This window comes from Chaetodon auriga, chromosome 12 (assembly GCF_051107435.1).
Source record: "Chaetodon auriga isolate fChaAug3 chromosome 12, fChaAug3.hap1, whole genome shotgun sequence".
Taxonomy (NCBI): Eukaryota; Metazoa; Chordata; class Actinopteri; order Chaetodontiformes; family Chaetodontidae; genus Chaetodon; species Chaetodon auriga.
In genome coordinates, this window is record NC_135085.1 from 12,506,484 (window position 1) to 12,526,771 (window position 20,288).

Genomic DNA, 20,288 nt, shown 5'->3' on the forward strand with positions numbered 1-20,288 from the left:
GAAAGTACTGACTGTAGACTAACTGAGCTGTGTGTAGGTCCTGGACTATGGGTGTGTGAAGAGCTTGCTATCCAACACCAAGACTCTGAGGCAGATCCTGGAGGAGGCCATGTCTCTGCTGAAGATGTTCTGGAGAGCAGCTCTGCCCAGCACTGATCCCTCCATCCACAATCTTAAGAAGGTTTGGGACACATTATGATACTTTACAACTGGTCCGATCTTTGGAAGAATAATGTTGGTGATGCGTGTGAATTTGTGTGTGTGTGTAGGAGCAGTGTATGCAGGAGGAGATCTTGTCCCTGAAACTGCGTATATCAGAGCAGGAAGAGGTTCTCAAGGGGACGATTCAAAGACTGAGGAGCACCAGCCGCACCAAGGAGAGCATGGAGCACTTCATAGTCAACCAGTGTAAGTGTTGCTGTGAATCTGTGTGTGTGAAAGAGACAGATACACACTTAAGTTCTTTTATGTGCAACAGCAAACAGTGCTGAAGGGCTGAGTGAGGATGAAAATCACGCTGAAACAGCTGAGCCAATCACAGTGAGGTATAAACACAACAACTAAACAAATGAAGAATCATCCTTCCAGGAAAATGAACTGTTGTCTGGACGGTGCAGAGCTGCACGACGTGAGCACGCAGCGCCACAGGTCTGCAGCTAGAGGCAGATGGTGTGGATTTTGTGGAACAGTTAATTAAACAATAGAGCCCAGAGTGTGTGAGAAAATGTAGGACGGGAGAGTGTACAACAGAAGACCTAATAAGGTTTGAGCAGAGGAAGTGAGAAAGTGAGATTCTCAGCAGACAGCATTGAAAGGAAAGGTGCTATTTTACCTGCTGTGAGTTGCTTGTTAATGTCTGTAGCACCTGAAGTGTTGATATCATCTGTGTTGTTTTTTTGCAGTGTCAAGGACTCGTGATGTGCTGAAGAAAGCAAGGACAAACTTAGAGGTGAGCACAAATCACGGCTTCATATGGCCCTCACTTATCCAGGATACATTCAAAATGTTGAATATCTGTGTGCATATGTCAGAGATTCACAGTATTACGTGTATCACAATTGTATGTTGTGACGTCCCTGGTGTGCTTATCTGAGCTTTTGGTATTTATGATGTAAATTCATCACTTTTGGCTTTTCTGTCTCACTTGTTCCTTCGTCCTACATCTGTCTCTCCTCTCCTGTCCTCCTTTAAATCCCCCAGAAGAATGAGCTTAGACTTTCCTCTCTAAGCTCCTCCTCTTCCTCTTATGCTGGTAATCATCTGACATCTTGTGATCTTGCAAACAGGTAGACGTTGTCCCAGACCCCGCATTGCAATAGCCTGATTGTAGCAGTTTCTGCCTGCTGGTGAAACAGTAGAAGTAAAAGTAAACGTGATGGTGACTCTGTGGTCTGGGGCAGCTTTTACGTCTGTGTGGATTTGTTTTCTCTAACCATGCTGACATCACTGCTGTACCATCCTGTCAGACAGCAAACTCCATCCTGGTTTAACCGCCTTTTATTTTTAGCATTTTAGGACATTTGGGCTTTATTTAAGTGTTTATGCGATAGGAAACATGGGAGATAATGGAGGTGATGCTTTACCAAAATCCCTGTCCTGAGCAGAAAACAAACTGACCACACTCACAGCTCCATGTATGACTTCATCATACCACTCCTAGGCTTTCTCAATGAAGTGATTAAATGAGGTCGAAAGGAGCCATGTGTGTGGTCACCTTGTTTACTGCCATGACCAGCATCTGTGTATTTGGTGCGTGATCTTAAAATCCCTCTACAACTACTCAGCTATTGTAAATAACTGTTTTTTTAAGGATGAATAGGGGCTTTAAAAAGCCGAGAGTGTGTTTCTGAACCCGCAACACTGACACCTAATTGCATACACACCCATCTACTAAGCTATCACTGCACTAAAGTGTTGTTTACTTCTACATGTCCCCTATATTACGGTTGAGTCTATTTATAGCTTCAAACCCCCACACAGTTAGCGCCAAAATAACTGCACGCTGCATAGCTTCCATTCTGTGTGTATGTCGTCACAGTATAGCTTAGGCATGTATACACAAAAACATGTGTGACAGCTTCAAATAAAGCGTTACTGCTGCCCTTCAGTGTTAGGATACAGTGGTGTCATAAATACCTAGATCCATTCACACCACTAGACACTCAGCACACAGACAAAAAACAACATATGTGTGTGTGTGTGTGGGATGAAGGATTTGAATGACATCATTGCTTATTCTCTAATCACTCGCTCAGCTTTTCATCTGCAAGCAGTCGTATTTTGGGAGTTTTACTACAACTAACATTACACAAAGCAAACAACCTCTTGCTGAGGTGTTTTTAAAGGAATAGTTTGACATGTTGGGAAATACACTTATTCTGTTTCATACTTAGACTACGATGAGAAGGTTGATACCTCTCCCATGTCTGTATGCTAAATATGAAGCTACAATCAGGAGCCAGTTAGCATAGCTTAGCACAAAGACTAGAAAAAGGGGGAAACAGCTAGCCTGGCTCTGTTAGAAGGTAAAAAAAAATCTACCTAACTGCACCTCTAAAGCTCACTAATGAGCAGAGATTTGAATTACTGCACCCGAGAAAGAAATAATCAGACACCAAACTCCCCCACAACACGAGATTTAATCCGTAACAAGGTGAGTATTAGAGGTGCTGATAGGTCGTACCCTTACAAAGGTTCAAGCTAGCTGTTGCATCCTATTTCCAGTCTTTATGCTAAGCTAATTGTCTCGTAGCTTTTGCTTCATATTTACCATACAGACATGAGAGTGGTATCAATCTCATCTACTAAGAAAGTCAAATGCAACATGTTCGATTATTCCTTTAGCATTTCACATTGCGAGCTTTTATTAGCCTGTATAAGGATTGTTGAATAATAATTTCCATCTTCTGTTTCCCTCTCTCCTTTTGTTTGTAAATCCAGCTGAGGACCCAGGAGGTGCTGCCAGAGGGCGGCCTGCTGATCACAGTTTCCTGAAGACCAGCGGTGCTTCCGGAGCTGCAGCCAATCAACGTCCAGCAGCGAGGAAGCGCAGCAGCCAATGCCTGCTTTAGACTTTTTAAAGAACCAGCCTCAACGCCACCACCTCTGACCTCTATGCTCAAACAGCCAAGACCCACCACCCCCTACCCTCCTCCCAGCCCTCCACACCAGCCTTTCCTGTCCCACCCGACCTCTGCCTTTACCTCCGTCCAGCCTTGAGAGTGCTTCCATCCTTCCCTCCTCCAGGCAATATGTGCACAGTATAATCTGCACCTTGAGCCTTACCAAACTCCCTTTACCCCCTCGCCAATTTTCTGTCACTCTCTCCCCCCTCCCAGCACATGCTCTACTGTCTTTGAGTGATACAGTCAGGAGTTTGCCTTGTCGTGTGTGTGTGTGACAGAAGAAAGAGTTTGAAATGTGCCTCTGGTGGTTTCAGTGATGTGCGTCCTACTGATGGAGCTGGTTGAAGATGCTCGTAGACACTCAGACCAGGAGTTTGTTTTCATAAAAGCATTTTGGTTTCAGGGGTTGTATCACAGAAACTTTCGGGATAATTGTTCCAAATTTAGAAAAATCAATCGGAAACTTGAGAGAACTTAACTTGCAAATAGAAAGTTTCTATAATACAAACCCAGCTCTGTATCTGAGAGCATCCTCTCCTGAGAGCCTGTGGACGGAGTAAATGTTCATGCATGTTTAATCGTGGCTTGTGAGAGGAATTCTGCACACACGTACACACATATATATCCATATGTGTGGTCAGAAACGGCTCACTCAAAGACAAGACATCCTCAACTTTGACTGCCACAGAAATGCAAGTGTACTTCTCGTGGCGCTTTTATTAACGAGATTTTTTTGCAAATGCAATGCAAAGAACAGTGACACCCACAATGTATCACTACACACAGTGGAGGAATGTAGAGGAAATAGGTTATCACTGATAAGTAGTCGTGTACTAGCTGTATCTGTATTTGTGGAGGAAGCTTATGAATGGTGCGTCAGCCATCAGCCACGGGTAATGAATAGCAGAACAAAAGCCAGAGAAAGGTTCCATTTTAGTCACAAGCCTCCTCTTTTAGGTCCTAACGGTGCTTATTTGGCATCTGAATTTGAAGTATTAAATAAGTCCAATGGAGGGGATTATGGTCAATTAAATGCTCAAGGCTTCGATCAATCTGGTTGGTTGTGATTTGTAAGCGGGATGTACACTAGAAAAAAAAAAAAAAAAGAGGTTCAAGTGCTTAAATGGAACCAGGCTAAACACGCGTATTCAAGCTCCTCTGTAGGAGTTCTCATACGAGCATGTGCAATAATGATGTTGTTTCTTGAGTGATCATGCTGCACCAGGTTATTATTATTTCTTTGCTTGACACTGGATTATTAGTCACACTCATGATAAAGTTTGGACACAATCAGTGTTACGATTGTACGTTTTTCTAGAGTGTTGATGCATGACAGAGATTGTAACTGGTAAACTGGTAAAATGTAAGATATAGAACAGGGGATTGCCAATACTTGCCAAAGTTTGAACTTTGAACTCTTCACTGTCACTTTGACTTGCCTTATCCATGAGAATGACAAACCCAGGTCTGAACAGACCATAGGGATGCCGAGGTGTCTTCTTTTTTTCAGAGGGCGTCCAGAACCACAGAGATGGTAACCGTTAGACAGCTAGTTCAGTTTGTATCGAAATGAGCTCCTTTTTATGGACCAAAACTTCACAGAGTGGATTTTTCCCACAAGGCCATACAGTATGCTATTGTCTTTATGTTATTTCTCTGGGTTCAGGCCCTCTTAGCATTCCCATGGCAATGGCAAACATAGGTTATCAAGTTCTTATAGACAATGCAAACTTTGGCAGGCTACTGGTGGGATCATTGTTCTTTTATTCATTCACTTGTAACAGTTCAACTTCACATTTAGTTTGAAGTGTTTTCTTGCTGTACATTTGCCATTTTATGCTGTAAATAACCTGCTTTTCTTTTGTGTGAACTTTTGTTTGAATGTGTGCACGAGCGTATGTGTGCCTGTGTTTCTGATTTAGCCTACTTTTTGGAGAAACATTTCAGTCCAAAGACCAGTTAACTCGGGACAGCTTGTCCAATTGTAGACAAAAGCCATGTCCTTAATTGGGAAAAGCTCATTTTTTTGATTAGTGGTTAAGATTAGGGTTAGGGCAAGATTAGGATTAAGTTAGTAGTGGTTATGGTTAGGGTAAGTCCCCAGGAAATGAATGCAAGTCTGTGTAATGTACCCCAAAAGTGACATAAGTCAACGGTGTGTGTGTGTGTGTGTGTGTGTGTGTGTGTGTGTGTGTGTGTGTGTGTGTGTGTGTGTGTGTGTGTGTGAGAAAAACATCCAACATTTGCTTTTTGCAAAGTTGATTTTCTGGGTAGCTGTGCAATAGCTTTATATCTTTTATTTTGATGTTAAACATCATTGTATTACGAGTACGTTTGCAACATTCACTTCCTGCAATGTATGATTTATATGCAGTGTATGTTAGAGGATTGTGTCACTTTGAATCAATTAGTCACATAGGCTGTGTCCGATAAGAAATCACAAACTATGCCTTCATGATATCTAAGTCACTGATCACAGTATTGTTCACCTGTAACAAAGCTCTGAATAATGTTGCTTCGCTTGCCTTTAAAATTAGCTCGAGAGCTTCTTCGGTCTGCTCTCGGTGGTAGAAATGGCCTTGAACTAGCGCCTTGTCAACCTGAGATCTGCCAAATTAGGTTTTGTTTGCGCTCGAATCTTCAGAAAAAGACAGAAGTTGCCAAGTATTTCAATAGAGGTAAAAGAAAAAAAAAGTTTGATATTTCCTTTTGGTTTAAGGGAAAAGTTTTGAAGATTTGTCTACTATAAAAAAGCCAATGACTGGAAAGATTGTGAAACGTATCAACAAAGCACCTTGTTAGAGCGTAAACAAAGCCTTTTTGCTATTTGTTATTAAGAAGGGAATCAAACAGCAGTTTGAAACAGTGTATTGCTAGTCCTGAGTTGCGTATGTATATAGCGCTATTTGATTGGTACAACTTTTATGTGATTGGAAAGCAGCTTTTTCTCTGAGTCTGTGCATAATGAACTAGAAAGCCGATACAGGACTCATACAGATCCTGTCTCTGATGACAGTTAACAGTGTGCTGTGTTGGCAAAAGTACTATCAATGAAAGCTTTTGGGAAGGAATGAATAAAACACTGAAAAAGTTGGTGTGGGTTACTCTTTTGTTGAATTCTGTTTTGGTTGTTTGTTTGCTTGCTTGTTGTGTATGGAGTTATGGATGTGTAGCTTCAGTCTGTGCTGTTGGTTGTAGATAAAAGTCTATACATTGGCTGTTAAAGAGTAACTGGACACCAAGCTGTTGCACCTCTGGCCACACCCACCAGTGATGTCACTATGCACTGCCAAACCCAGGAGTACACGGTGACATCATTGCAGTGAGGCTGAATAACTCTTTAAAAACCCAATTATGTTTTTTCACTATCAATTGATGAGAGGGATAGGAATGATGCATAGAGATCATAACTGTGTCGTCAGCCCAGAATAGAGAATATTAGCTAGTTACACACGAAAATGTGAAGTTTTATTTAATTTGTCGCTCCAGCTATTAAAAAACAATCTTGTGCAGTTCCAGAGCCAACAAAACATACCAACATCAGAAAAAACACAAATGTTCAAGGGTTTAAAGGTCCTGTGCATATGATTTAGGAGGATCTATTGGCAGAAATGTTATGTTTTCACCTCGAAACTGCTTTCGTTACCTTAGAATGAGCTCTTTACATGTACAAAGTGAGCAGGTCCTCTTCATGGAGTCCGCAATGGTGCACCACCATGTTTGTATAGTAACCCAAAGTAGACAAAGCAAACTCTGGTTCTGGAGAACACCTTTCACATTTGTCACAGCCTCTATGGGGGAGGGTGAAACAAGGGGTGTTCAGCTGCCATATGCAACCTCACCACTAGATGCCACTAAATTCTACATACTGGACCTTTAATACACCAAAGTGAACTCGAATAAACACTTGCATTAAGAAAATGCAGACACCAGAAAGAAATAACAGACAGAAAGACAGGAATTAGGACCAGCATGTCCCGTCTTTATTTGCAAACAAGTAAACCCTTGTACAATGAAATCATCCCACTGGTTCTGCAAAGCATTTTAAAACATTCATGAAACGGTTGTAAAATTCAAGTTTTGGTTTAAGCCTCAAGACACCACGTGGCGTCCATGGCTCTGTCCATGTCCATACTCCCTTATCGTATCTGTAAGTCTTAAAAACTCTTTGGACAAAAACTTCATGGCTAGGCTTGACATTCACAAAAAATACTTTCAGAGTGTCTAGTTGAACATCAACAGGATTAATGAAAGCCCCTTTAAAAAGCCTGTAGAGTGTATCAACCGTGGGTATACACTGTACCGTAAGTGCACATTTAAACAGCACAACTTACAAGTGACAAAACTTTCAAAGCCACATTACTTACAATACAGATTATCTTAAATGGTTATACTGGAAAGCACACACGTGAGCAAACTTTGTACAACTTTTAAATTCATGGCAACTGTGTGTCCTCATCATAACCCCGTAAATCCATCTGAAAATGTGCCTCTGACCACATCTTGAGGTGTGTGCGTCTGTGTGTCGGTGTGTGTCTGCTTCCAAATGTGTAGCACACTAAATGTGCCATATCCTCACAAGTTGCAGACATTCAATACATGCAGAGCAGCAAGTCGAAGCTGTTTGGGTGTACACACCTCTGTGTACGATTATACATATAACAAATACATACAGTACATTCCTATTTGATAAATAGAACTTAATACAGATGCACACACAGAGAAAGCACTGCAAGTACATCATATCTTTAAAAAAAAGCAAAAATTGGGCTCTATAATCCAGAGAAGCTACAGTACAAGAGTTGTGTGCTGCATAGTTTAAAGCTTATATCAACACTCCTGCTCACAGGATGCTAAAGTGCTAAAAGTAAAACAAAGGCAACAGCAGAACTAAACGTTGACCTCCGACCACCATTCTCCATCTGGAAAACGGGCCTTTTCTGTTGAAGCATACCAGCACTCGATCCATTGTGACCATCACATTAACAAACCTGAAATCTTGCACTTGTTGGTAGTTTAGTTCATGCTGCAGATTCCACTGAATGATGGCTAAACTGTGAGAATTTCAACATAATCCTGCTGCCTCCTGTTTGTGAGTCCATGCCGTGTTAATATTCAGTTCTCTTTACAGCAGGTTATTGCACTTCATGTTGAAGCAATGCCAAGTCTTCAGCACCTGGACCTGACTTTGAGCAGATTAAGTCATTCTGTTATTCTGCCTGCACTTGCCAGCAATGTTATACAGTCAATTAGTTCGAAACTCAATTCAACCCCTTCAAGAAGGATATGACGACGTTTTAAAATCAAACTGTTGATCTACATCAATAACACTTCAAAAAGCCGTCACTTTAAGAGAACGCCCTTGAAAAGAAATCTAGCTTTACACACGGACATGCATATATTGACAAGGTGCAGCAAACACTCAAATGCACACAGTGAGTTAGTCAGTCTCTTATCTGACTGTAGATGTCGCAGGTAAAAGCCACAGTGTGGTTCTCATCTCCCTCTGACACCCTCCACACACACACTTCGCTACTTTTGTTCAGAGCCCTATGTAGACAGAAGTGCAACCTTTGAAAAACCAAGCCACAGTCACAGCCACTGGCCTTTCGCTCGCCTGTAAACTTGTTTCAGTGCAAGATTTGGCTAAACGTGATGATTTAAAACAAAATAAAACAGCAGAATACAAACATGCTGCTCTCTAAAAGCACTGTGGAGCACCCAAGTTGAGGTTTAGATAGGCTTGTAGAGCAGAGACGTGACATATTTCTTCTTGTATCTGTGAGTCGCACTCAGCACCATCACTCCATCCTACACGGACAGAAACACAACATGATGACATGATATTTAATGTGGTGCCAGTAACATCTGGGAATGCATGAGAAGTATTTCAAATGTTTCCAGTGAGTCTACCTTTATCGAGAGAGCGTAAAGATGGTTTAGCATGACGTGGTTGGGCTCAGGCAGCAGGGCGGGGTCACACTGTTGAGAGGAAACCCACAGAGAAAATGGTCATCGAGAGCAATCAAATCAAGGTGTGAGGATGTGAGCCAAGAGGAAAGATGGACGAGATACTGACAGATACATTGGTGTCCTTGTTGAGAATGACTTGAAGGAGGTGAGGAGGGAGTATAGGTGGGGCTTTGAAATGCTCTTCAGGTCTGAAGATGTACTGCTCCTGTCCATATGGACCAGGAGGGGAGCTGGACAGATCTGCAAACATGCAAGCACAATACCTTTGTTAGGTTTTATCAATGTTTACTGTACATGAGTTGATAACTCCTGGCCTATCTGTGACTAAAATTATCCATGAAAACTAACATAAGAATGACTGTGTAACAATATGTGAATCTGGACCCTTCAACCGTGATTTTTACAATACAGTTCCACACTATTCATGTCTGTCTGAAATGAGATGTAACAAACTGCTGCGTCTGTCAAGAAAAAATGTATATGTATAAAAAACCACAAGGACATAGTGGACATAGGCTGACCTGATGTGTCTGAGCACTCCAGGGAGTCAACCTGCAGGGCATCAAACACCTCGAAGTCTGACTTCTTCACCTGGATCAAGTTGTTGATGGTGCCGAGCTGGCTGGTCACAACTGGCTGCAAAAGAGAGATTACAGAGAGGTAATGAGGAAGCATTTTTATAATTATTATTTACAACAGTCAGCATACATTTCCCTGGGTTTTTACAGAGGGCTTTGAGGACAATGCTGTGAGTGCAGTTGCATTTACACAATTATCGGGAGCAGCTGAAGACTTTCAAACAGCAGACAGCAATGTTTGTATGGCTCTCTGTGGATTTGCAGACCAAACTCCACAACAATAGTAATGCTGACAGTATCAGTCAGCACCTTAGGGTTTGTAATGGATGATATTTTAATGTCAATTTCCTTATGAGAGCTTTTAAAATGCCTTTATTTCCTTGGAGGTTCCAATCCTTCCATGTTTATAGCCTCATAGATCTTGGACTAAATGAGCTGTTTGAAATTCAGGAAAAACTTTCAGAAGCCAGATTCAAGAGAACATATAAAATGCAAATGTCTGTTTCCTACATTTCACTTCATTCAGTGGTGAAACAACATAGTGACCAGGTTTACTGGTAACATTGAATTGACAATAACCAAAAATGCCACTGTGTACCTCTGACGCATCATGGACCCACTGCCCATCTACGAAAAACTTGTACTGGTGCTCTCCCTCTGGCAGGTCGAGGATGGCTACAAAGTCATTATGGCTTTGGAGACAGGAAAACAAATAGTATTAGTGCAATACTGGGCTTAAAACTCCAACTGTTGGAGCTAAAATGTATAAGCTAAAATCATTTGCATTGGAGCAACAATGCCGCGTACCTCTTATTCAGTGGTATCTTCGTGCTCCAGTTATTAAAGGACCCAGCTATGTAGACCTCCTTCCCCCCTCCGGCCCAGCGGATGACTGTGGGTCGAGCCTGAGGACCAGTTTTCACCAGATCATCCAGATCTGGGGTGAATTCTTTCTCTCCCAATGCCTAAAAGCAAAAGGTAATATCTCAATTATGAGATATTAAAAAACCTCATCTAATAAAGGGCAAAGAAATATGAAAGCTATTCCTGCACCACACACACGATGCTTATCAATAATCTATATTTCTGTGTCTGTATGTTTCAGCAGCACCTTGGACTCTGGCCCATGGGTGTTGAAGATGTTGGGGTCATCTGTGCTGTCCACCATCTTGCTGCTGGGTTCGTGGTCTTTGTGACTGCCGCTGCTGTCTGAGCGATGGGCCTTGGCTCCATGGCGATCTCCAGACACCCTGTCGCTTGTATTCCCCATAATGCCTCACTATCTATGGTGCTACTGGAGAGGAAAGACCACCTCTTATATGACTGCATTCAAAACATACAGTCAAGAACTCTCATTTTATTATAATCTAGTCAACTGAAAACTAAAAACATACTTTGCAGAATCAATCCTGAACAATTTGATGGATGGTGTTAATTTCATGTCTCATTATAAGGTCTGCAGTGGAGATATGGTGCAACCACAACGTGAACAAACTCATTAATTAACCTTGATAAGAGCCCCAAGAGGTTTTGTCATGTATTTGTTACCTGTCATGTAAGACTAACGGCACCAATGCAAAACCTATTGATAACACATAACAAATAAGATCTCAACGTGTCAGATACTAATTGGCGTGAATAAAAATCATACCCATTCCCCAGTTTGTGCTACTGATGTATTATCATGACAATGTAGTGTTTACAGGTGAGGCACAAACTGGGGGCAGCCAATAATAACAGAAGAGTTACAAAGATATATGAGATGTGGTGTATTTGAAATAGCAAACACCATCTTCACACTTGCAATGTGTATGTGTCTCTAGACACATTAAATACACCCATGAAGATCCACAGTCTGGCTCTGCCATAATGCTAAACGGCTTCTCAGACAGGCTAAAAGGCTTATCGGTGGGCTCGACGACCTCAGATACCAGCAAGTAACTGTAGCAGTCCTGTCTCCTGAGATAGATGTCAACCTGGACCTGCTACAACAGATTAGACTGTGGTTACAAGCACAGTTTAAGGTTAATACAATCATCCTGTCAGACAAAACAGCGCTAACGTTAACGCCCACTAGCTAACTACTTAACGAGCAACAAGTTTTAACTTCACAAACTAGCTACACAATTAATGCAATTGTGCCAAAAAATTTAAAGCGGTAAGTCCATTTAACTTGCTAGCTGTAACCTACCAAAGCCTCCTCGCTGGCAGCTGTGCCCACCGCGGATCATTCGACAGCGGAATATTTTTAACTTTAGCTGCTGCTTGCAGTTAGCTAGCTGCTAGCTGTCACTTTCTCGCAACTAGCAAGCAGTTCGTCTTATTTACGACGTCGGTGTCGACTGATAAAACGCGACGAAGACTTCACCGAGAAGTAACGACAGAACGGACAAAACTCACCGATACCGGCGGATGTTTTTGTCTGGTCACCTTTTTCTAACAACAGCACTGCAGCTTGATGGTGCCCCAACTACGGCGTGCAGCTTGGACAAAAGTAGTTGCACAAAAGGGTGCGGGATTACCGCGAAAACTCTGCCAACAGAGTAAACATTTGCGCCACAGGAAAGGGAGCCTGTTCACATATGCAGTAGCGATACAGTGACATTGTAATATGTTCTTTACTCAATGGAAACCCGATACTGACTATTTAGATTACATTCAAGCTCGCAGAACAAGTGTGTTCATGCGTGTCCTTCGGGATATCAAGTGGTGCTCTGTGTTGATTAGTCTAGTTAAACTTAGTATTAAGTAAACAATGCTAATCTTAATTTGGAAATGATTAATTTTGCAGGTAATGTTTTGAGGCCCTGTTTAAGGAAGACCACGACTGTTAGACATTCACAGGCGGGCCTTACCAGTGAGGATCACTGTGCTCCAGACATCCAGACATCTTGGAGCACAGAGCACAGTGATCCTCTGATCAGAGCACAGGTAGTATGACACTGCAGTCTTTACCAGCTGTATCAGTTAGCCCAGGTTTGCTACAGGGAGGGTCCTGATATAAGCATCAACATTATTGTTTTATCTTGAAAGGATTTCCATGCATTTCTAGACCCCTGTGCAGTATGAATGAAAGGAAATTCATTCATAATTGTGAGAACTTGAGATAGACCAAAATCCTCTCTACCAAAACCAGCAAACCAAATCACGGTGCCAGAATAATTTTATTGTTTGTTCTTAATTCTGCTAATCAATGTGGTTTTTTTTTTTTGTTTTTTTGTTTTTTTTTTGGTCACAGCATCTCTATGGTCTTTTTTACAGGATCCATTTCGTTGACCTAGATTGTAGAATTACACTAAAAGGTCTAATAACCCTCAACTGATATGATTAAGGAAAAAGAAACCTTATTCTAAATACTATTATGATCTGATTAACTTGTATTCTACTGACACACACCAATACACCACAATTCAGTTTTGCGTGGAAACATGTCCGTGTGTTGTCTTTATTAACCACTAGGTGGAGCTGTTAACACCTCTCAATGATCTTCAAACCAGTTATTCCTCTCTGGGCATGACACCATTGCACCATTGTTCTCCAGTAAGCCTTCCTACAAAGACCATTTTAAACTTCTATATGAAGTTTCCACATGTTGAGGTTAGCGACCGTTAAATCCAGGCCAGTTTTAGTTTCTTAAAATCCACATTCATGCAACTTTGAATAAAGACAAAAGGCTGTCATCTTACATGGAAGATAAAGATTTCCCGTCACTGGGCTACGTGGAAAAACAAGGAACAAAATGTTAAATATCACAGGATGCTGTTGTTGGTGTGTGTGTAATGTGTGTGTTATGGGGGTGGACCTCTTAATGTGCTGAAATTAAGTGACACAAGACAAAAAAACATGTCAATAATAACAGTATTTCAGTCCAATCATGAGTTATTACTGTTTTCTTAAAAGTGTTACCATGTAGTAACCATCATCAACACCCATAAATAACCATAACTGAAAAAAGATATATATACAGTACATAAATACAGTATGTATATATATATATATATATATATATATAGATATAGTAAAAAACACATCTGCTGATGTCAGAAAGTTCACATCGAGTGGCTGTAAGGCACATGTAAATGATTATCAAATAACACACAGAATGTGGAATTAGTGATTTTCACATTGCACAAGATGCGCGTGTCTTCATGCACGCAGTATTCCAGTGTTAACAAGTTATTGATTTTTCAGGGCCAGTTATTTTTAGCTGTCAGCTGCTGGCTGGAGCTGATGTCACTCTGGGGAAGGTGTTTACAACTTTAAACAGTGTTACATTACCTCTAAGGGGTGTGGACTTAAGCATTTAAACTGGCTCAGTGTCACTTTTCGTCATTCTGGTTGAAATGAGACCGTTAGTTCTTCATTATCAGCTCCACCTTTCTCCACAGAAAATATTTCCTTTGTTACCAAAAAAACACAAGAGCATGTCCCACTGAGCTACCATCCATTTTGGCTTGATCACAGTTGTAAAACAATGACAGTAGGATAATTTTAACAACCCATTAAGTATTATATTTTCTATCTTTGTATTCATGTACTGTCTTAGTGTCAAGCCTTGTTTGGGACAGTGTGTAAATTAAGAATTAAAGGATAAGAATTAAAGCATGCTCACCACAACTGATAAATGCTTTATCTACTGGCAGACAGTCACAGTGGGATACATACAGTTTTCCAGCCACTGAACTCCTGAACCAGCTGGTGAAAGTCATGACCTGTATGTCGGATGCCTGTCTGCTTTCTTGGGAGTTATTTCAGGCATTTTCAAGTTTGTAACTCTTCTTTTGTCATTGGCTTGCAGCATCATTTGGAGATTCCTAAGCCAGTCTTCATGTACTCGTAAACCACGTAGCTGATGCTGACAGCAGGAATGACTTTCATGAAGTTTGGCAGGATGCCGCGGTAGAGTCCGAAAAAGCCATCTTTGGCCACAATGTTCTTCATCAGACTACTCATGGAAGGCTGGTCTGACACATCAAGAGACGCTGGAGGGAAGAGGGAAGATGGCATGAGAGCATGGTTTTTATTCTCGTACTGTAAGTTAATGGCGGCTTTACTAGGCAACAGTTGCAGCTCCAAACATGTCTAGAAAGTGTATGTTTACAGAAAATAGTGTCTACCCTGACAGAGCTTTGTCACCACATAAACATCTTGCCTGTCATGAAAGATATTGTTTCCTGTGTAAATTACATGCCATGCAAGTTTTGTCATCACTGTTACAAATGTCAGACTTTACCTTTTGCTTGCATCCGTGTGCGTACAAGTGCAAGAGGATAGCTAGCCAGCTGGCCGCAGGAACTGGAGATGGTCCCACAGGCCACCAACACCAGAACTCCAGGGTTAGCTGAGTCTTTGGGGTGGTACGATAACCAGGCGTTCTTCAGACTCTGAGACACAGGGTGACAGGGGATTGGACAAGAGGCTGGAGACTGAACTACTGTACATCAGCATATAGCACAAAAACTAATCCCTCTGTTAAGCTGAATGTATCCCTGCAATTCAAGACGAACTGTTTTATCGTGCATATAAATGAGTTCATGTAACAAAGTGCACTGTGTGGTGACATATCACCAAATGGGCTGGATACATTCCAAAGTGTACATACTTCATAAACAGCAAGGTCTATCCCAGCGTAGGGAATGATGCCCACTAAGTTTGGAACGTAGCCCTTGTAGAAGGCCTTTACACCCTCTTTCCTCAGGATCTTCTTGGCACAGTCAAACATTCCTGAATACTGGCCAGTTTTCCTCAGGGTCAGTCGAGTTTTCAATACCTTAAAGGGAGAAAGTAAAAAAAAGTCTCAACGGACCAACAGATTCTTCTGATTCGTGTTGTGTTTTGAAGATGTGGAAGAAACTTTCAGGAGCTGGCTTCATTTTATTTTAAGGTATGCCATGAATGAGATGCTATGATGAAACAGTGATACAACACTTGTCCTACCTCCATTGGGTAGATGGCTGTCTGCGCTGTGGCTCCAGCCAGAGAGCCAGCCATAAACCTCTTGTGTACCTCAATCTTTTTGCCCTCTGACGATAACAACTTCTTGTACTACAGACAAAACACAAGTGGCAAGAACATGAATATGTATTCCAAATATGTGTGAAGTTATAAAACTGTGATGAATACCAACAAGCATATAAAAGGTGCAGTTTAGAGCTTACTTGTTCATATGCCATGAATTTGATAGCCGTCTCAGGTGCAATCTTTAAAACATTGATCCCATTCCCCCTCCACAGTGAAGTTAGACCTCCCTCTGTGAGCATCTGCTTGAAGCCGCCTATCAGGCTTATAGGATTGGTCTTAGAAGAATGAACCTGCAGTAGAAATACACAAGGTTTGCAGGACAGTTTCACACACATCTGTTTCTTAACCGATCTCGCAAGGGAAAATACTTTTCATTCCATATATTTTACCTGCATGAAGACTTTCATTCTATCCAGAGGGGCCGTACCGGTGCGAGAGACGGCCCCCGCCACTGCACCTGCGACAAGCTGCTTCCACCAGCCGCCAGAGCTCTTTTCTTCCTCTGTGAACTCATCTGGGATGGCGAGACTGTCACCAATGTCCAGCACCTAGTGGTGACATGCACACATTTACTCAAATCATTTTATGTGTGGACACAGGTCAAATAGAAGAGACGTCTGTGGGCGTAATTGCTCTTGCCAGAGCTATAAACACACATACTTTGTTGTATGTGAGTTTATGGCCATAATAAATACAGCAACATGTTTCATATCAGATTTATTTTGCCCTTGAGCATGTATCTTTCTCAGGAAGGCGCATGTCACAAGCACTTCTCCTTTTTGAGTCAATTTTCACAGTGATGCAACAACACTTTATTCAATCTTGCCAAATTACCAGCTGTACGCTGAAGAGACGGCAACATTTACAAAACCTTGAACGGAAGGGTTCAAGGAAGCGAGAACATGAGCAGCACAGCATTGCTTCTGTTCACTGTATATTTGGTGAAAGTGGTGCAAAAAAAAAGGCTAAAACCTGCTGTAGTTGTTTGTTCTAACAGTGAAACAATGGATTGAGTTCATTGTCCTTTGGCTAGAAGCGCTTGTGAAATCATAATCACTGAGCTGACTGAACCCTCGTCTTGCATGCTTTAGCTGTTACAGATAAACATGTCCAGTGTTTTTCCAAAAGCATAAAGCTGTCTGATAGTGCCAAACATGGTGCCGCAGCAATTTAATGCAACTCTGCAGGGAAACACGAGGGGTCATTCACTTAGTTGTGTGTCTTGCTGTCACTACTGTGAAACATTTCTGGTGTCAGCACGCAGTTCTGTCTCATTTTGTTATCTAAGACACCAAAAATGTGCAGTGCAGTGAAGATTTTGGAGCATTTAGATAAAGAGGAGAGGCACTGTTTGCTCATGAGTGAGCAAATATCTCATCAGCGACGTCTTTATTTGCACCAAGAAGAGTTGGAGGAGCAAGTTGAGGGAAACAGAGTAATTGCCGTGACCTAATTATGTTGGACAGTCTAGTCTTTCAGAGCTGCTGCCAAAATATGGACTGCAGAGAAAATCCATAATATCCAACCCAAGAGGACGAGAAGACACGTGATTTATCCCACTGCTGTCCTATTTGTATTTGTCTACATTTGTTTGTGTGCACATGTCCCGTACCGAGGAGTGTTTCCAGTAGCGTATGATCTCCTCCAGGTTCTGGGCTGGGTGGAACAGAAAGTGTTCTCTCCACTCGTTCCAGTCCACCATCATGGTCCCATCAATGTCCATACTAAGGAAACGCACAGAAACATTTAACCTATGAACTACTGACTTTTTTATGTTGCATCACATTGTAATAAGGATCACCATGACCCAGACAAAGCCAATGTTTCTAGCAACACTGTAAATGCATTGCATACCTCTGTAATATTTTCAGTGCATTCTCTTTGCTGATGTCCATGCCCAGCTCTGCAAGGGACTGCTGGATCTCTGAGGCATCAATACGCCCTGACACAAAACAGAAAACTCAATTACTAAAACATGCTGCGGTATAAACAGCGGATAGGTGGTTTTGTAAACAATCATGCTGGTATGTGTCATTATGAGGGGACGCTCGTGCCAAGTACTTTCACACTGAGTGGCTTCCCTCATTTCTTACCGTCGTTGTTTCTGTCCAGACTCTTGAATGTCAGCCACAGCTTCTTCTCGTGTCCTTTCAGATATTTGGAGAACTCGTTGAAGTCGAGACTCCCATCTTTGTTTTGGTCACCAGACGACACAATTTTCTGCAGAGAGGAGATAAAATGCAGTGTGTCCTTTGCCTGCTCCTGTAGTATCTAGGTGAGTCTGTCTCTCTCTCTCTCACACACACACACACAGTCATGTTTCCATCACTTCCAATTACATTACATTGATTTACATTCATATGCTGGAGACTTAACCCAAGTCTTCCCCTTACACTTTAAAGATGGCTTTTTGTCCCCATAAGGACAGTGCACATGAGGTGACTGTGCAAACAGATATATGTCACCATAACATGAACAATACACACTCACACAGCCAGCAACAGTCATACAACTGAGGAATTTCTGGCCACGCAGGCCAAGCCCTGAGACTCCTGTCTATACAGGACCCTGGCCCCTGATGTTGTACCTGTGCAGCACCCTGGCGGAATATGCCCATCGCCTTGAGGCCCGCTCGCAATTCAGCGACGTCCACCTTCCCATCTTTATTGGTATCAAGCCTCTCGAACAGGGCCTGGTATGACCTCTCACTGTCGGCATCCCAGCACCGAGCATTTGGTAGTAAAAACGTCCGTAACATCTGATACATCGTAGCGCTAATGTGGAAGCGACGAGTCCTCCCGCAGTCAGGATCTGATTATTAATCCATATTGAAGATCAATAATAAAACCTGCGGAAATCCAAATATGAGCTCGGCGTTCGCGGTGAAAAAACAGGGTTTCCAGTTACTTTATTTTGCAGACTGCTCCATGCAAAGGTGTATTCCGGAGCGTTTCAGAGGGAACTGCAGCAAATCGAGGGCGGAGCAACGCGCGCTGCGTCGCCACCCGATGTTTTCTGCGGAAAAGCAGGGAAGATGGTGAAAGAGGAAAGCGGTGGAAATAAATAATCCCTGGATTAACCGTGTGCATAATCTGCGTTCTGTTTCGTATAGTGAGCTTGTCCATCTGTTTGTTCACGCGTGTTGCCTGTGATATGTGATAATAGATTGGAAAGGAAATTTAATCTCTTCATCTAACAGGACGCACCAGCGGACAGACAGAAATACATAGCGTTATTACTTCCTACAGCGCAGCACCGCTGGGCGACACTAGAGGGCGGTGTTTCCTCAAACAAAAGGTGGCGCACACAAGAAAACCATAGACTGATTCATTTTACCTGTGAATTGGTTTTCTCACTGATGCTTAATAGATCTTCTACTACTGTGGCACAAAATATATTCAGGCCTGTACACACAGTGGTTGAAGTAACAATCTACTAATCTCAAATTCTGAGTTTAAGTACAGTTTTTAAGGCACTTCTGCTTTAGTTAATGTATTTTTACAATATGCTAACCTATATATTTTGAAGGCTTTTTTTGTACTTTCGTCTTCTACTCTGCTATATTTCAGAGGAAAATGTGATTTTTACCTTCACTTCATTTCTGTATATTCATTCAGCTGGTGTTACTTTTTGTAAAACATTGTATGATGCATTGTTTTAGATTAAAGCTACCCAGCAAAATGTAAAGTGATAAAAACTCTCGCCTCATCCAGCTACAGCATTAAAATGCTTCATACATGTTAATGCGTCAGTAATAATAGTTCAGTAATATAGTCTGTATATGGCACAATGGAGAAGCTACCTCAGTTGCACATTTTGCTGATAATACTGACTACAAGACTCCTATTTGCAGTAGTATATTCATAAATTGTGGTAAAGTAAATGATCTGAATACTCCTTCCACCACTGTTTAGACATAAATAAAACATTCAACAAAATAAACTGTGTAAAAAATTCTGATTCTTGCTGAAAAGCTTCAGCAGCATTCGTTTTTATGTTTGTTATATATCTACATATTATCACTTTATTAACCATAAAAAGTAACTTTGATAATCTGTCAGCTTTCAAATCTTTTCAAACGGAGAACATATTGCATGTATATCTCTGTATGTGTGTATTATATTGCGCATATGAGTGTGTGCGTGTACTGTAGGGCTTTCAGCAGTCTGACAGTCTAATATAATCATTAGTAATAATTAAAAGTAATTGTAAACTATTGTAACAGACTGTTCAGTGTTGTCATATAGTTGTTTTACATTTCTTCCTTTTGTCACATGACATCTGAATGATATTCTCCCCCCTTTGTCTCCCTCACTTCCCTTTTACAGTCATCTGTGGTTATGATAACAATGTCACTTCAGTGCATTAACTCACTGTAACTGGTGTTGGTAAGTATTTCTCCTTACATTGGGAGTTTTCAATGAATTTCAGCCAGTAAAAGGAGAAGTGTCTAACCATCGCAATCGTGACTACGATTTTTCTCTTTTTTAGGTCCGCTGCAGTGACCAATCAAACGACGGAATTTCCCTCACGTCATGAATGATATTTTTCAGTGGGTGGGAAGAAGATTTGAACTTTGGATCGAGTCTGC

General features: G+C 41.6%; 3 protein-coding genes across 14 annotated transcripts in view; 1 reads left to right on the plus strand and 2 right to left on the minus strand.

The window, feature by feature from the left end:
- Window positions 1-6,218, plus strand: part of LOC143329491 (myomegalin) — a 43,071-nt gene extending 36,853 nt beyond the window's left edge. For 5 of the 9 annotated variants that reach the window (XM_076745411.1, XM_076745403.1, XM_076745404.1 and 2 more), the window contains 5 exons: window positions 38-181; window positions 270-408; window positions 903-949; window positions 1,201-1,252; window positions 2,941-6,218. In XM_076745411.1, coding sequence (XP_076601526.1) covers window positions 38-181; window positions 270-408; window positions 903-949; window positions 1,201-1,252; window positions 2,941-3,071 — 513 coding nt within the window. In that variant the 3' untranslated portion in view covers window positions 3,072-6,218. The remainder of the gene's footprint in view (window positions 1-37; window positions 182-269; window positions 409-902; window positions 950-1,200; window positions 1,253-2,940) is intronic. The other 4 variants (XM_076745409.1, XM_076745405.1, XM_076745406.1 and 1 more) reach the window with 1 other exon arrangement.
- An 860-nt stretch (window positions 6,219-7,078) lies between these two features.
- prkab2 (protein kinase, AMP-activated, beta 2 non-catalytic subunit) lies at window positions 7,079-12,166 on the minus strand. 4 transcript variants are annotated; one of them, XM_076745672.1, is made up of 8 exons: window positions 12,077-12,166; window positions 10,788-10,970; window positions 10,484-10,641; window positions 10,275-10,368; window positions 9,620-9,734; window positions 9,205-9,338; window positions 9,039-9,107; window positions 7,079-8,936 (listed from the first exon to the last, which is right to left on the minus strand). In XM_076745672.1, the coding sequence occupies exons 2-8, from the start codon at window positions 10,944-10,946 to the stop codon at window positions 8,859-8,861; spliced, it is 807 nt and encodes a 268-aa protein (XP_076601787.1). In that variant the 5' UTR covers window positions 10,947-10,970; window positions 12,077-12,166; the 3' UTR covers window positions 7,079-8,858. The 4 variants fall into 4 exon arrangements, with proteins under 4 accessions (XP_076601787.1, XP_076601789.1, XP_076601790.1 ...); XM_076745674.1 differs by having other exon boundaries at window positions 10,788-10,967; window positions 12,077-12,152; XM_076745675.1 differs by lacking the exon at window positions 12,077-12,166 and adding an exon at window positions 11,868-11,937.
- Window positions 12,167-12,823: 657 nt separating this feature from the next.
- Window positions 12,824-18,943, minus strand: LOC143329681 (mitochondrial adenyl nucleotide antiporter SLC25A24-like). Its single transcript, XM_076745691.1, has 10 exons — window positions 18,285-18,943; window positions 17,791-17,917; window positions 17,552-17,639; window positions 17,310-17,421; window positions 16,087-16,245; window positions 15,835-15,987; window positions 15,614-15,721; window positions 15,279-15,446; window positions 14,910-15,060; window positions 12,824-14,658 (listed from the first exon to the last, which is right to left on the minus strand). The coding sequence occupies exons 1-10, from the start codon at window positions 18,462-18,464 to the stop codon at window positions 14,477-14,479; spliced, it is 1,428 nt and encodes a 475-aa protein (XP_076601806.1). The 5' UTR covers window positions 18,465-18,943; the 3' UTR covers window positions 12,824-14,476.
- Between the last annotated feature and the right edge of the window lie 1,345 nt (window positions 18,944-20,288).